This window comes from Peromyscus leucopus, chromosome 6 (genome assembly GCF_004664715.2).
Source record: "Peromyscus leucopus breed LL Stock chromosome 6, UCI_PerLeu_2.1, whole genome shotgun sequence".
Taxonomy (NCBI): Eukaryota; Metazoa; Chordata; class Mammalia; order Rodentia; family Cricetidae; genus Peromyscus; species Peromyscus leucopus.
In genome coordinates, this window is record NC_051068.1 from 78,145,268 (window position 1) to 78,160,479 (window position 15,212).

The window sequence follows — 15,212 nt, forward strand, 5'->3', positions numbered from 1 at the left end:
AAAAAAAAAAAGAAGTAAAAGAGTTTTCTCTTTGACTTGACAGATAGTTCCTGAGAACTTCAGCGTTTTTAGTTTGATCCAGGAAATGCGAACACAGAGGCCTTCACTAGTTCAAACTCAGGTAAGGACTCAGTGAAGAGATGACGGGTGTGTCTGTGTTCATGGTGACACACCCAAAGCTGCTGAGTGTGCGGGCGACACTAACTTGTTACTGTGTGTTTTCCTCTAACTCTGGATTTCCCTGGTCTTCGTGCAGCCCTTGTCCTGGGTCAGATTATTTTCATTCCTCATATTTTACTGTCTACAATATTATTTCTTGTTTACAAAAGAAATTGAAAAAAATTCAGTGAGTTTGACTTATTAGAAAGAACCGGCCAATGTTATGGGTCATAAGTTAACTTGAAGTTTTGCAGTTAAAAATCCATCTACAAAGCCACAGAAAATCAGGGACTTGCCATTTCTGCTTCAAGAAATGATATGATTTCTACATTAAGAAGCAATGAGAAATGAAATTAGAACAAGCAGATGCCTGTCACATGTTGGTTGCTTCTGTTACCATTCCCTACAACCTTTGAACCCATGCTAGATTGCCCACACTTGTCCATTTCACTAGGAATACTCTTCTAAGCCCAAATCTCTCATTGATTTCACACATATTTATACACCAATAACTTCACTCAGCTTTATACATTTATACATCTTTAACATGGAGCTTAGCATTTACCCACTCAGCGATTCACTCATGCATTCAAGTTTTTATTGATATTTATTACGTATAAGACATTTTTGTACATTTTTAAGAATTGTCTTTAAGTAGAAAGACCTTGACATGTTTCAAGTCCCTTACAAATGAACTTGCACACAAGTTTGAGATGAAGCAGTTCAAAGTGGCAGTTTAGATATTTTAATGTACAGTTGTGAATGAAGGGAAAAAATGAAGAGCTATTAATACAAAAGTGTCTGTTTGACCCACACAGGTTTTCCATGAGCAGGTTGTGGAAACAATAATTTTTCATGTGTTGCCTGTAGGTGTTTTCTATATTCAACTATGAGGGGAAAGTTTATGTGAACTGGAAGCCTTAGATGGCTTAGTGCTGTCAGGCTTGAAAGGAAGGTAATGCATATAAATTCACAGACACCAGGAAGCATGAGCCTTGCTATATGAACTGCAGTGCTAAATTAATAAGCATACCCTATTTCAGAAAATTCCATCTCTGTCGGGCCTAGTTTTGGGAGTTTGAAGGGAACCGGAGGCTTTCCTATTTCAGCACTGTTACTAACTAGCTAAACAAATCTAACGGTTGTAGCTGATTCTTCCGACACTGCAAAATGGCTATCTAGCCAGACGCTGCTTCCGGTGTGAGTCCCATTCCCACCCAGGCTCTCTTTATCTCTGTCCCTCTCTGACAGGGTCTTATCTCATACCCCAGTCTGGCTTAGAGTTTAACATTGGGGGCCAGGCTGGCCTTGAAGTTGCAGCAATCCTCCTGCCTCAGCTTCCTGAGTGCTGGGATTACAGAAGGGAACCACAATTGCTGGCTATGTTTTCTGTCTTAAAAAATGATAGCATTCCATGACTACATTGGGTGTTATAGATGCTACATTGTTCTCCTGCTAAAAAACACCCGTTGAAACATCCTTTATTTGTATGGGATTGTGTAAAGTATGAGAGGAAGTGCTTCAGGAAGAAGACAGGCCTAAATGAAGTATTACAAGTATTACAAGCCGTAAACCTTGTAATACATGGTAAGAATAGAGGTCTCATTTCTCTACATTGAATCCTTTTGTAACCACAGATTTTCAACTTTTTATTCAGTGGTTTACTTTTCTTTGGTATCTTTACTAGGACAAAATTTCAGCAACTTGATCTAAATACACTAAACTAAGTCAGAAGATTCAGTTTATAAGTCACATGCAGGAATTACTTCTGAATGGCCTTGGACAAACTGTAAACAGGTATAATAGCCTTCCTACCTCATAGAGCAATTGTGAAGGTCAAATTAGAAAACACATATTGAAGTTATCAATTCATATACCACCCATTACCTGATTTTTTCCATAAATGAAGGTGATTTACTCAAGATACATCTAGAATAACATGTAAACAAAAAATGCTAGCAAAGAAAACAGAGAGATGAAAGATAAAAAGGAAAAAGTAGGGTTAGAATATGAAAGAAACATGGCATAAAATCCTTGTGTGTTAGCTAGAGTTATGTAAAATAAGTATTTCTCATAGCCTAAAGGAACATACAGATCTGCAGTGAATGATGGAGCATACAGCGCTGTTTACTGTGCTTAGTAACGTGTTGATAGATGTTCCTGTTTTGAAATCAGTTTTTGTAATTCACCTGATGTTTCTGTGTTCTTCATTTGCCTGGCTTGTGATACTCTCCAGGAACAATACGAACTGGTCTATAGTGCTGTGTTAGAACTATTTAAGAGGCATATGGATATTATTGGAGATGAACACTCTGGAAGAGAGGTAATGTTGAAATTACATATTATTTTTTCATATGTTTTTGGCCAAAGTATCTCAGATTATTTGTAGGGCTTATGTATGGTCACATCTGAATTGGAATGTCAGGATTTCATAGGGCTATGTCAAAATCTCCTGTAGAGGACAAATTAATTTGTGGTAGTTTAACTTAGAAAATTCACAACTTGATTACCTTATTACATATAATTTACAGCTAAAATTAGAAACTGAATTTAATTAGGGCATGCATGTGTTTTGATCCCAAGTTTTAGGCAATTTATTGGCAAGTTAAATTTGAATTCATAAATTCATAGGTGAGTGCTTTTTCAGGTCCCATCTGTCTTACTTTATAGCATACATCTCACAATTTTTTTAAAATTGAGCCAGGTGTGGTGACACATGTCTTTAATCCCAGAGACAGAGGGAGGTGGATCTCTGTGAGTTTGGAGGCCAGCTTGGTGAGTTCCAGGCTAGCCAGGGCTACACAGTGAGACCCTGTCTCAAAGAACAAAAATATAACAGAACAAAATTGAATATATTTATAATATATAATATGATGTTTTAAGGTTTGTATACATTGTGTAATGACTAAATCAAACTAATTAACATATTCATTACTTTATATATTTATAATTTAAGAACTATAGTCTATGCAGTTTCTAATACATAATACCTCATTATTAACTGTAGTCACTGTATTTTATAGTAAACCTCTTGAATTTATTCTTTTTAATCTAGTTGAAATTTTGTTTAGTTTTGGTTTTGTTTTGTTTTGTTTTGTTTTCCCAGACAGGGTTTCTCTGTGTAGGCTGTCCTGGAACTCACTTTGTAGACCAGGCTGGCCTTGAATTCAAATTTGCCTGCCTCTGCCTCCCAAGTGCTGAGATTAAAGGTGTGTGCCACCACCGCCTGGCTCTAGTTGAAATTTTGTATCTGTTGACCAACATTGCCTCAAAATCTTCCTCTTTCTAGTTTCTGGTAGTTACCATTCTACTCTGTGTCTATGAATTTGGATTACTTTAGAGTCTATATAGGAATTATACAGTATTTGTCTTTCCATGTTTAGCTTCTTTTACTTAGCACAATGTCCTCTAGGTTCATTCATGTTGCCAAAAACAACAAAATATCCTTACTATTTTTCTTTAAAGATTTATTTATTTTATATATATGAGTGCTATATCTGCATGTACAACTTTATGCCAGAAGAGGCCATCAGATCTCACTAGAGATGGTTGTGAGCCACCATGGTTGCTGGGAATTAAACTCAGAACCTTTGGAAGAGCAGTCAATGCTTTTAACCAATGAGTCATCTTTCCAGATTCCTGCCCCCCTTACTATTTTTTAATGGTACTTGGAATTGAACATGGGGCCTTGTGAATGCCAGGCAATTGCTTTAGCACTCTGAGCTATATCACCAGCTCTGGTTTTCAATTTTGAGACAGCGTTTTGCTAAGTTGTGCAGGCTGGCCTTGAACTTATGATCCTCTAGCCCCAGCCTGCTAAGCAGCTGAAATTATAAACCTGTGTCACCATGCCTGGCACTGTGTGTGTGTGTATCTACCAGAGCAGATGCATGTAGAGGCCAGAGGTTAACACCAGGATGTCTTCCTCAGTGAAATTAGAGCTCTTTGTTTTGAGTAGACTGCCTAGCCAGAAAGCCCTCTCTCCCCTGGATCTACCTGTCTCTTGCCTTCAATACTGGGATTAGGTCCATCAGACTTGGCTTTTATGTGATTTCTGGGGGTTTAAACACAGGTTCTCTTCCAGGCCATTCTTTCCCTCTTTTTAAAGGGGGAAATAGTATTCCTTTATAATACTGCTGTAATAGCATATGAATATATGCTACATTTTCTATACCCATTCATCTATGGATGGATACTTGGTTTGGCTCTATAACTTGTCTATTGTGAATATGCCACATATGAGTACACTACATTGATTTTATTTCCTCTAGAAATACCAGAAGTTGAACTGATAAATTATATGGTAGCTCTGTTTTTAATTTTTTGAGGGCCCTCCATACTGATTTTTCATAATACACATGCTAGTTCATGTTTCCACCGACAGTATATAAATGGGTCCTTCTTCTATTCCCCCAGTCCTGGGGATTGAACCAGACTCTTTAGTTTCCATATTGATTAAATCACCTTACTAGTTGAGTTCTATTTAGATTTTCTATTTCTCCCTTAATCAACCAATTTTGATAGGATGAGTATCTCTAAGATCTTAACCAGTTTATCTAAGTTATCCAATTTGTTAGCATGCAATCAATATATGTGGTACTCCTATGCAATTGTTTATAGTATTTTAATTCTTTTTGTTTCCAAAAGATCAGTAGTAATGTCCACGTTTTCATCTTGTGTGTGAGGGAGGGTCCATGTGTAGATATGGAAGGCCAGAGGTCAACTTCGGATGCCACTCTTCAGGAGCCATCAACCTTAGTTTTTGAGATGAGTCTCTCACTGGGACTCAGGAGTCACTAATTAGGATAGGCTAACTATCAGGAACCCCAGGGGTCCTCTGTCCACCTCTCTAGTATTGGGATTATAGTGTATTACACCATGCCAAATTTTTTATTTTTAGGGGCCTATTCTGGGAATTGAGCAGAAGCACTTTACCAAAATGTGCTAGCAATTCACTCCCTGTCTTCTCACTTTCCATTAATACTTTGATTTTTTTCTTGAGACAGTACTTCTCTGTGTAGCCCTGGCTGTCCTGAAACTCACACTGTAGACCAGGCTGGTCTTGAATTCAGAGATATCCTCCTGCCTCTGCCTCCAGAGTTCAGATTAAAGGCATGTGCCATCACTGCTGGTGAATTTTTTCCCTTAATGTAACTAAAGCATAATCACTTTTATTGATTTTTTGAATTTATTCAGCTTTTCCATTTTTCATGTTCTCTATTTCATTTATCTCCACTGTAATCTTCAATATTTTCTTGCTGTTGCAGTTTGAGATTGATTTTAGTCACCCCCCACACACACCTAGTTCCTTAAAATGTAAAGTTAGGCTGTTCAACTAGGAGCTTTCTTTTTTAAACAAATATATCATTCATTTTATATTAATTCATTGAAGCTAAATAAACATACTGCTTTATATCTAATACAATATTTATTAATTCTTTAAGAAGTTATTACACTATATTTTGATGATATTTACCCCCACTTCTCCCCCTAATTCTTCCCAGAACTCACACTCATGTCTCTACCCCTTCTTAACTTCATGTCCTCTTTTATAAAAATAGCCCACCAACTCTAATTTGTGCAGCTCAATGTGCTCCTGGGTGTGGGCCAACCGCAGGGGCAAGGGGACGACCAGGAGCCGCATCCTGAATAAAGCTGGACTCTCCCTTCTCCAGGAGCCATCGATGGCCACAGCAACTTGTTGGGCTTAGATATCATTGTGCCCATGCCCCACTTCCATGCTTGAATGTTGATTGGCTTGATTTTATGAATGCAGTGGTCTCATCATGTCCAGAATACACGGTTTCAGTCCATTCTTCCCTGAGCTTTCTCTCCCCTTTCCATGATGGTCCCTGGGCCGTGTGTGTGTGTGTGTGTGTGTGTGTGTGTGTGTGTGTGTGTGTGTGTGTGTGTGTGTGTTGGGGAGTGGGAATGTGGGGGGTATTACTTCGTAGTCTTCAAATATTAAAATATTTTATTGACGTTGCTTCATTAAAAACCAAACCAAACCAAACAAAAAAACTCTTGACATTTCTTTTGAAGATTGAAGCAGAATTTTCAATTCCTGAACAAAATCTCACTGTACAAGCTGACTCTTGTCCTCCGTACTTACCAAAAAAGTGAGTAAATTAAGCATATCTAACTGCTGACTAATTGTGCTTGAGGGATGAAATCTCACGTTCTGCTTCTCTGTGCTGCTGGCAAGAGACCTCTTTCCGGTATGGCATCGTCATTTTCTCCTTTTGTTTCAGCGCCATGAAAGATGTGAAAACGACAGAGCAGCCGAGCAAAGCAAGGGTGGAAGTGGACGGCGCAGACGCGGCTTCCTTTGATAGGACTTCTGAAATAAGTGCCAAGGAAGAGGTCGTTTTGCGTCCGGCTAAATCAAGCCCTTCTTTTGAGTTTTTAGAGCTAAACTGTGGGTGTAACAACAAGGTTGTCATAACCAGGGAAGGGCAGGCAAAGGCCTCTCCAGTCCTGGGAGAGCCCCTTCAGAAATACCAGAGTCTGGATTTCGGTTCCATTTTGCACGGGTCATGTCCTGGTACTCCGTCTAGCACCACAGCAGGCAGGTGCAGCAATTCAAAGGGGCCGGTGATACGGACCAAATCAACTCCCTTTGAATGGATTCAGCGGAGAAAAACAAGCGACTTGGACATGGAAGACGGTTCTTCATTCTTGGAATCTCAACTGCATGCGCCTTGTCTCATGGAGCTGCAGGCACAAAGAGTGGTCCACGTTTCTTCCGAGGAACTGAATTACTCACTGCCACGTGCCTCTGAGCACCCAGCACGCGATGACCCTTGTGTACTGCAGCGCGGCCCCAACACTTTTAGAGTGCATTCTTGCACGTCTTTAGTAGAAGATCCCTATTTCCCATCGTCACCCCCAAACAGTGCTGATTCTAAGATGTCTTTTGATCTGCCTGAGAAGCAAGACGGAGTCACTTGTCCTTGTGGTCTGCTGCCAGCCTCTTCCACAACCTCCCTTTCCTACTGCAACTCCCGCGATTCTTTAATGGCAAGCCCTGTGAGCAGTTTCCCCTCACTGTTAAACCAAGAGACAGCCACAGAAGGTAAGCTATGTTCTCAAATTTGTATAGTGCTTTGGACCTTGCCTTGTTTCCATTAAATATTGTTTTCTCCTAACCCTCCTCTTCCTCTGCTTCTTTTTCTTCATTTTCTCCTCAAAGAAATAAATTCTAGGAGTGTTCTGATGGTGTGCTGTAAAGATAATAGCACCGAGGCTGTCAGGTTTGGGGACCTATCTTCGCCAACAGGAAGGCTTCTAACACGGCATCCTCATTTGACTTGTTTATCAACAGCCACAGTTTACCTTTACCATACAGAAGCAGCTTCCCAAGTACAGAGGGCAAACTGGTCAACAGCACGGCACAGTCACCCCGAAATATTTGTTACACACTTAAGTGCCTGTAATGCGTTGAGCACATTGCTAAGCATTGAATTCCCTTCCTGTAGGAGTGGGAGTGGTAGGACCCGATTTCCTGCGCTTTTCTCATCTTAGTAGATGAGGATATTTGCTTAGTATTGTGCGACTTTCTAAAATCTTTTAACACAATTTTCATATTTATGCCTTATAATTCTAGATTTTTACATATCCAACACACTGTTTTGTTTAACTGAGTAGTCAGAAAGTAATAGTGAATATACTATTAGAGGTTATTATATGCTGGTGTTTTTCTTTGCCCTTCTCTTTTTAGTGAAGTGGATGGAACTAGTGCCTCAGGCAGGTCAGGCAGGTGGAACCTTTAGCCCAGACCCTAATAATTTGTTGTAGAAGATGAAAGAAGCAAAGAGCAAGTTTCATTTGCTTAGGCATGTTGCCAGATAATCCATAAAGAGCATTTACTTAGTACAGAAAATTTCTGCTCTATAACAGTATTGATTGCTGCTTCCCTTTTCCTCTTTTTGAAGTCATGGGACTTGAATCTAGCCAGTCAGGCAAGAGCTCTATCATGGCGGGATAGGCCCAGCCTGTATTTCTTTCTGTCCTCTTTTCTTGATTTAGCTAGGTTCTTCCTACTGAAGCAAGCCTAGAACTCATGGAGATCAGGCTGATCCAGAACTCACAGCAGTCCTGCCCTAGTCTCTCAAGTGTGGGGATTAGTTTCTGTTTCCTTCTTTTGTGTGTATGGCGTGTGTGTGTGTGTGTGTGTGTGTGTGTGTGTGTGTGTGTGTGTGTACACTGAACTCAGAGCTTGCCTTTCACTGCCCTGCCCCAGGCTGGGAACTAGCAAGCCCTTGTCTCTGCCCCTTCCCCCCAGGGCTGGGCTTATAAGCACACATGGCCACTCAGGCTTTTCATGTGGATGCTGGGAATCTGAGCTCAGGTGCTCATCCTCACACAGTACAGTCTTACCCACTGAACCATCTCCCCAGGTTTTGTTGGTTTGTTCGTTTTCCTGTTTTGTTTTTTTCAGACAGGGTCTCAGGTAACCCAGGCTGGCCTCAAATTCTTTATATAAACAAGAATGATTTTGAACTCTTGATAAGTATGTGCTATGAAAACCTAGCAAATTTGGTAGATGAGTAAACCATTTGTTGCAAAAAATATTTTATCTGGATCTGAGAAGGTTCTTCTTTTGACTTAATTCTTTTATAGTTTGATTATATTTAAAATGTAAGGAATTTTGTTTTCTTTATTATGCGTGCGTGCGTGCGTGCGTGCGTGCGTGCGTGCGTGCGTGTGTGTGTGTGTGTGTGTGTGTGTGTGTGTGTGTGTGTATGCCTAGATCAGTGAACAGCTTGCAGGAGTGAGTTTTCTACTTCTACCATGTGGGGTCTGGATTGAACTCAGGTTGTCAGACTTAGTAGCAAGTGCCTTCACCTGCTGAGGCACCTCGCCATCTCCTGTTTTCTTTTTATGAATAACCATCATGCTTTAAACATCTCAGAGCATCAAAAACAACAAAGAAAGTAAGTTATTTTCATATTGTAGCAAAATTGATATGTCTGCCATCTGGTGGCAGTTTCTTATAGTAGCATGTAAAGTGTTCTGCACAAATTTGGAATTTTTTTTTTTTTTTTATTAAACAGAAAACCCTGTAGGCATTTGAGCCTGCCCTAGATTTCTAGTATACGTCCATTCCCAGAATTTTCTCCTTTTTTGATGAACTATTTCTATTTCTGTAATAAGCTTCTATATTTTGGATTCTGTATGGAATAGAAAAAGGATTTTTTCACCTTTTGTGTAAATGAATGTTTAGCTGATGAAAAGTATCCTATTGTGACTTCTATAGAAAACAAAAGGGAAGAGTTATGTAGAAAATAATCCAAATCGTCCTAACAGTGACAAAATATTTGGAGATATTTAAACCTTTAAACCCAGTAAAAACTTCAAAGATCAAGTAAAGCTTTTACCTAAGAACAATTTCATTCTTTTTCCTAGAGTAAGCATATACAAATCTGTTAAATTTATATTTAGATTAGATGGGAATGTAAGGGTCTCCTTTGTTCTCATTATAAAATTGTGATTACATTTCTGTCATTTGGACAGTGACTTCTCCGAGGATAGATGACGAAATTCCCCCTCCACTCCCTGAACGGACACCCGAGTCTTTTATTGTGGCTGAGGAAGCTGGTGAGTACAATTCAGTAAGTCTAAAGTGTGTTCCTTCTCAGGTCCCTCCAGTGTTCTGTGTGCTGCTGAGCATCCATTTGTCTCTTTTAAAAATAACCTTATTCAGCTGGGCTGTGGTGGCACACGCCTTTAATCCCAGCACTTGAGAGACAGAAGCAGGTGGATCTCTGTGAGTTTGAGGCCAGCCTGGTCTACAAAGAGAGTTCCAGGACAGCCAGGGTGGTTATACAGAGAAACCCTATCTCAAAAAACAAACAAAAACCCATTCCTAAGAACTGGGCATACCCACTTTCTTGCAGGAGAACTCTCACCAAGTGTTACTGAGTCCTTACCTTGGTGGTGAAGGTAAGAGGTGGAGCCTCACTGGAATGGAGTAGAGCATCTGACTCAAAGACCCACAGCATTTAGAAGTTTCTACAGGGCTGTGAATGTAGCTTAGTTGTAGAGCATTTGTCTAGCACGGCAAGACTCTGGGTTTAATCCCTAGTACTGAATTAAAAAATAGTTCCCACAATTGTGATGGAAAGTCACAATTTAATGTAATTGTTGTTACAATCACTGGTAATAGTATGGACATGCATAATGGTCTTTTTCTTTTTCTTTTTAAAACAAACTCACATAGCAAAGAAAATCATCCTTTTTCAAGTGCCATAAAGTAATCATAATTTCAACAACTTATCTCCAAATAAATTTTTAGGGTAATGTTCTACACTTGATCTTAGCCAAAAGGCCGAGAAGCGATAGGGTAATGTTCTAAATTATGGAAGAACTAATTCCGGAGGAGATCAATTTAGAACTAATTTCCATATGGTAGTTATGAAAAATCACTGTAAGAGTTAGGGATGCCTTTTTATAATTCAGCACACTTATGAATTAAGAAATGCTGGTGATAATACAGTTACATGAACTATATTTTTAAAATGGCATTTATTGCTTCAAACTTGTATTGTGTGTACATATTATTCTTTCACTTTTTTCCCTTCTCACATATTTAGAGTGTGAAACTCCCTAGTCCCAAGTCAGGTAAAGACTTCTCTTGACTTTAGGTGACATTTAGTCCTAAAAACTTGTTTTGTAAAACAGTTCATTAAATTAGAGTAATTCACCTCAGGAAGATTCATAGTTCTTGTAAACAGCTTCTGCTGTCAATTTATTTTTGGGTTTCCCAGACTGACAACTTTGTTTTTGTCATGGGCAAAGTAAAGGCAGGATCCTTCAAAGAAACAAACAAAAACATTACTTCAGATAGGCTATTTGAAAATTGAAATAGTTAAAATAATCTTGTGTAAAAAGAACGAAGCAGAAAAATACTATCCTACCTGACTTCCAAAAGCCAGAGACATCAGAATGGCAAGGTACCAACATGAAAGAGACACCCAAACCAGAAGAACAGAATACACAGTTTAGGAAAACTGACATACGCTTCTATAGCCAACCGACTTTTCACAAAGATGCTATGAACATGGATAGAATAGGACAGTATTTTCAATAAATGATTCTGTGAAAATTGGGTGTCCACATGTATAACAAAGGTGGGCTCCTACCTCTCACAGGTCACCAAAAATAACTTAACATCTACTAAATACTTAAGTATAAGACCTAAAACTACAAAATGACTAGAAGAAACTTCAGGACTTTGGAATGGGCAAGGACTTTTCTGAACAGGACATTAAAAATAAAACAATAAGGAAACAAAAGCAAGAATAGACAAGTGGAATTACACCAAATAAAAGGCCTCATGCAGCAAAGGCAACAACCTGTGTCTTTAACTTAGAAACCTTTGTTCACGATGCATCTGACAAGTACAGCATTGCTCAGCACTACAGTGACTCAAATTTCATTCTGTTTATTTATTTATTTATTTGGCGTTTTCAAGACAGGGTTTCTCTGCGTAGCCATGGCTGTCCTAGAACTTTATCTGTAGACCAGGCTGGCCTCAAACACACAGAGATTCACTTGCTTCTGCCTCCTCAGTGCTGGGATTAAAGGAGTGCACCACCATGCCCAACGTTAGTGATTCAAATATAAAAGAATCCTGTCTCAATAGGATATTCTGGATATTGACCAAAATGTATAAGGAACATACAAAAAATTAACAGCAAAAAAATATAGTAGCCTGACTTAAAAATTGGCAGTATATCTAAATATATATTTCTCAAAAGAAGACATAACTATGGCCAAAGGAGATAAAGATATTCAGGATCACTAACCATCAAAGAAATACAAGTGAAAACCACAATGTGGCATAACCCCACTCCACTCCAAAAACAACAGTGGATGTTGGAGCCCCTGGATCTGGAATTACAGGTGGTTGTAAGATGCCCTATAGGTGCTGGAACTGAACCTACATCCTCTGGAAGAGAAATCAGTGCTCTTAACTGCACTCACTTTTTAAAAACTTGTTATTACTCTTCTTTTTCATGAGTTTTGCTTATATTATATACTAAGAAAACTGAGTAACATCTACTGGGAATTCATAGGTACTTTGCAAACATTAGCATAGGCTGCAGTTGTCATTAGCATATTTATTCATATTATCACGTTACTCAAATATATATATGTATATATATATGTACTATAATGTAGATATTAAAAAGCATAAGCTTTTGGAGCAGTCTATAATTCAAACTACCAATCTACTAAAAATTACCAAAATATAACCTTAATTAAAGAATACACTTTCTGAGGGCTGGGTGTGATGGTACATGCCTTTAATCCCAGCACTTAGGAGGTGAAGTCAGGCAGATCTCTGTGAGTTCAAATCTAACCTGGCCTATATAGCAAATTGTAAGACATAAGGGCTAGACAATGAATCTCAGTCTCAAAAAACAAACAAACAACAAAAACAACAACCCCAAACTAACAAACTACTTTCTGAGACAGGCATGGTGGCTCACATCTATAAAGCCAGCACTTGGGAAGTTGCAGCAGGACTGCCCAAAGTTCAAGGCTACCATTGGTTATAAAGTAAGACCCTGTCTCAATAAAAAGAGACAAACTTCAAAAAAGAATAGCCGGGTGGTGGTGTCATACGCCTTTAATCCCAGCACTCGGGAGGCAGAGCCAGGCGGATCTCTGTGAGTTCGAGGCCAGCCTGGTCTACAGGGCGAGTTCCAGGAAAGGCGCAAAGCTACACAGAGAAACCCTGTCTCAAAAAACCAAAAAAAAAAAAAATAATAATAAAAAAATAAAAAATACATGTGTTTGGGGCTGGAGAGATTGGTGCCTCAGTAGGTAAGGGCACTGGCTGCTCCTCTGGAGAACCCAGGTTTGGTTCTCAGAACCCACATGGTGGCTCATAACCATCCATAACTCTGGTTTCAGGGGATGTGGTCCCTCCTCTGATCTTTGCAGGGATCAGGCACACGTGTGTTACACATACATACATACATGCTGGCCGTCTTAGTCGGTGTTCTATTGCTGCAAAGAGACACTACGACCAAGCAACTCTTATACAAGAAAGTATTTAATTTTAACTGGGGGCTTGTTTTAGTTTCGAGGGTTAGTCTGTTATGATGGCGGAAGCATGGTGGGAGCATGGTGACACCCATGGTGCTAGAGCAGTAGCTGAGAGCTATATCCTGATCCATAGGCAGAAGCCAGAGGAGAGGGAGGGGAAGGGGGAGGGGAGAGGGAGGGGGAGAGAGAGACCCACTGGGTCTGGTCTGGGCCTGAAACCTTGAAGCCCAGCCCTAGTGACCCACTACCTCCAACAAAGCCACACCTCCTCCAATAAGGCCACACCTCCTAATCCATCCTAAGCAGTTCATCAACTGGGGACTAAGCATGCAAATATATGAGCCTATGGGGGCTGTATTCATTCAAACACAGGAAATGCTCATATATAAAATAATAAAAATTCCTTAAATTGTTGATTTTCTCATTTATAAATTAAAATTTTATTTTTTTGTGAGAATTGAGATAATACATTTAAAGTTTTTAGCACAGTGTTACCAAATAGCCCTCATCAAATATCTTCCAAGTGTTAGGATAGTCAGAATATGTAAGGAAAGGCACTACTTTTTTTTTTTTTTTTTTAGACAAGTTTAGCCATGCAGCATCTCAGGCTGGCCTTAAACTTTCTATCCTCCTGCCTAATTGTGGAATCACAAGTGTATACCACTATGTCCAGCTAAAAAGTACTATTTAATGTTTATATTAAGTTGGGTGGATGAAGTTAATGCCCATGTGGAATCATTGATTATCTATGTGGCGCTAATTATATCAGCAGGATTTTGGAAAAATAGGATGATATTACTGGAGTGGCTAGGAAAGCCTTTACTCAGCATGAGAAAGATCTTAGAGAATTTGGGACAAAAGGAAGGAATTACACAAGTTATGACAAGCCTAAGAAGACTCAAAGGAACATGATGTGTGCAAAGAAATCATGAGTAGGTTATCTGTATATTTTACAGTGCTGAGATCCATTTCAGGGCCTCCTAGATGTTAGGCGAGTATTCTACCACTCAGCTACTCCCCCAGCTAGTGACTAGGTTATTGTCATTGCAATAGGGGTTCAACTTTGTAAAATACAGAAGATAAATTTAGATAAAGTGTAGCAAGGTTTTGAAGTTAGTCAGAGGGAATATCCATGTTGTAAAAATCCATAAAGACAGTGAGCTGGTGGGTCCCAGCTACCAACTGGCTCACTAAACACCTAAGGACCAAGCCTCCATGTCACAGAGCACCCAGAACCAAGCCTCCTACTCTGTCTGGATCAGAGAACTCTAAGAACACGGAGGCTGCAGGGATTTTCCCCTCTTACACATGGTGTAGAACTTACTAGCACCAGAGGGCTGTGAGAACTTCATTTTTCAAGTCAACATAGCTGTGCCAGCAATATACTACCTAATTGTTCCAAGCTTTTGTTGTCATGGCTTACCATGATGGACTGGACCCTGAAATAAATAAATAAATCCTTTCTCTGTTAAAAGCAAGCAAAGAAGCAAGCAAGCAAACCCGAGGTTGCCAGGGTTAGGGGGGAAAGGGAATAGGGAGCTACTAATGGGTGTAGCGTTTCCTTTCATGGTGATGAAAACTGTTCTGGAATTAGACAATGGTGATGATTGTGCAATACCATAAGTGCACTGTTATTGATGACAAATCATATGTGTATTTTACTACATACCCAAAGCTAGGCAGAGGAACACAGACTTAATACAGAAAATAACAGCATTGTAGATTCTTCCTCTAGAGACACTTAAGATGAAATGGAAAACATCCACCAAGATATTGCTAACAATTTTACTTCTCAGAATATGCCCTAACAGCAAACTGAAAGATAATAAACTGTCTTGAAGTGTTTATCAAACAATTATTGGATTAGGTACTAGAAATAAGTACTATACAGCACATAAGAAATAAACAACAACACTTGCTTCATAGGTAAATTTTACAGCCTAAATATCTTATGACCAGGGCTGTCGAGATGACTCAGAAGATAAAAGTGCTTG

The 15,212-nt window shown here is 39.3% G+C and overlaps 1 protein-coding gene and 1 pseudogene across 2 annotated transcripts in view; one reads left to right on the forward strand and one right to left on the reverse strand.

Annotated features, from left to right (window-relative positions):
- Ptpn22 (protein tyrosine phosphatase non-receptor type 22) overlaps positions 1 to 15,212 on the forward strand; it is a 48,659-nt gene that overhangs the window by 21,588 nt on the left and 11,859 nt on the right. For both annotated transcript variants that reach the window (XM_037206956.1, XM_028859340.2), the window contains exons 10-14: positions 44 to 121; positions 2,396 to 2,482; positions 6,202 to 6,278; positions 6,411 to 7,234; positions 9,676 to 9,759. In XM_037206956.1, coding sequence (XP_037062851.1) covers positions 44 to 121; positions 2,396 to 2,482; positions 6,202 to 6,278; positions 6,411 to 7,234; positions 9,676 to 9,759 — 1,150 coding nt within the window. The remainder of the gene's footprint in view (positions 1 to 43; positions 122 to 2,395; positions 2,483 to 6,201; positions 6,279 to 6,410; positions 7,235 to 9,675; positions 9,760 to 15,212) is intronic.
- LOC114684780 lies at positions 10,371 to 10,501 on the reverse strand (annotated as a pseudogene).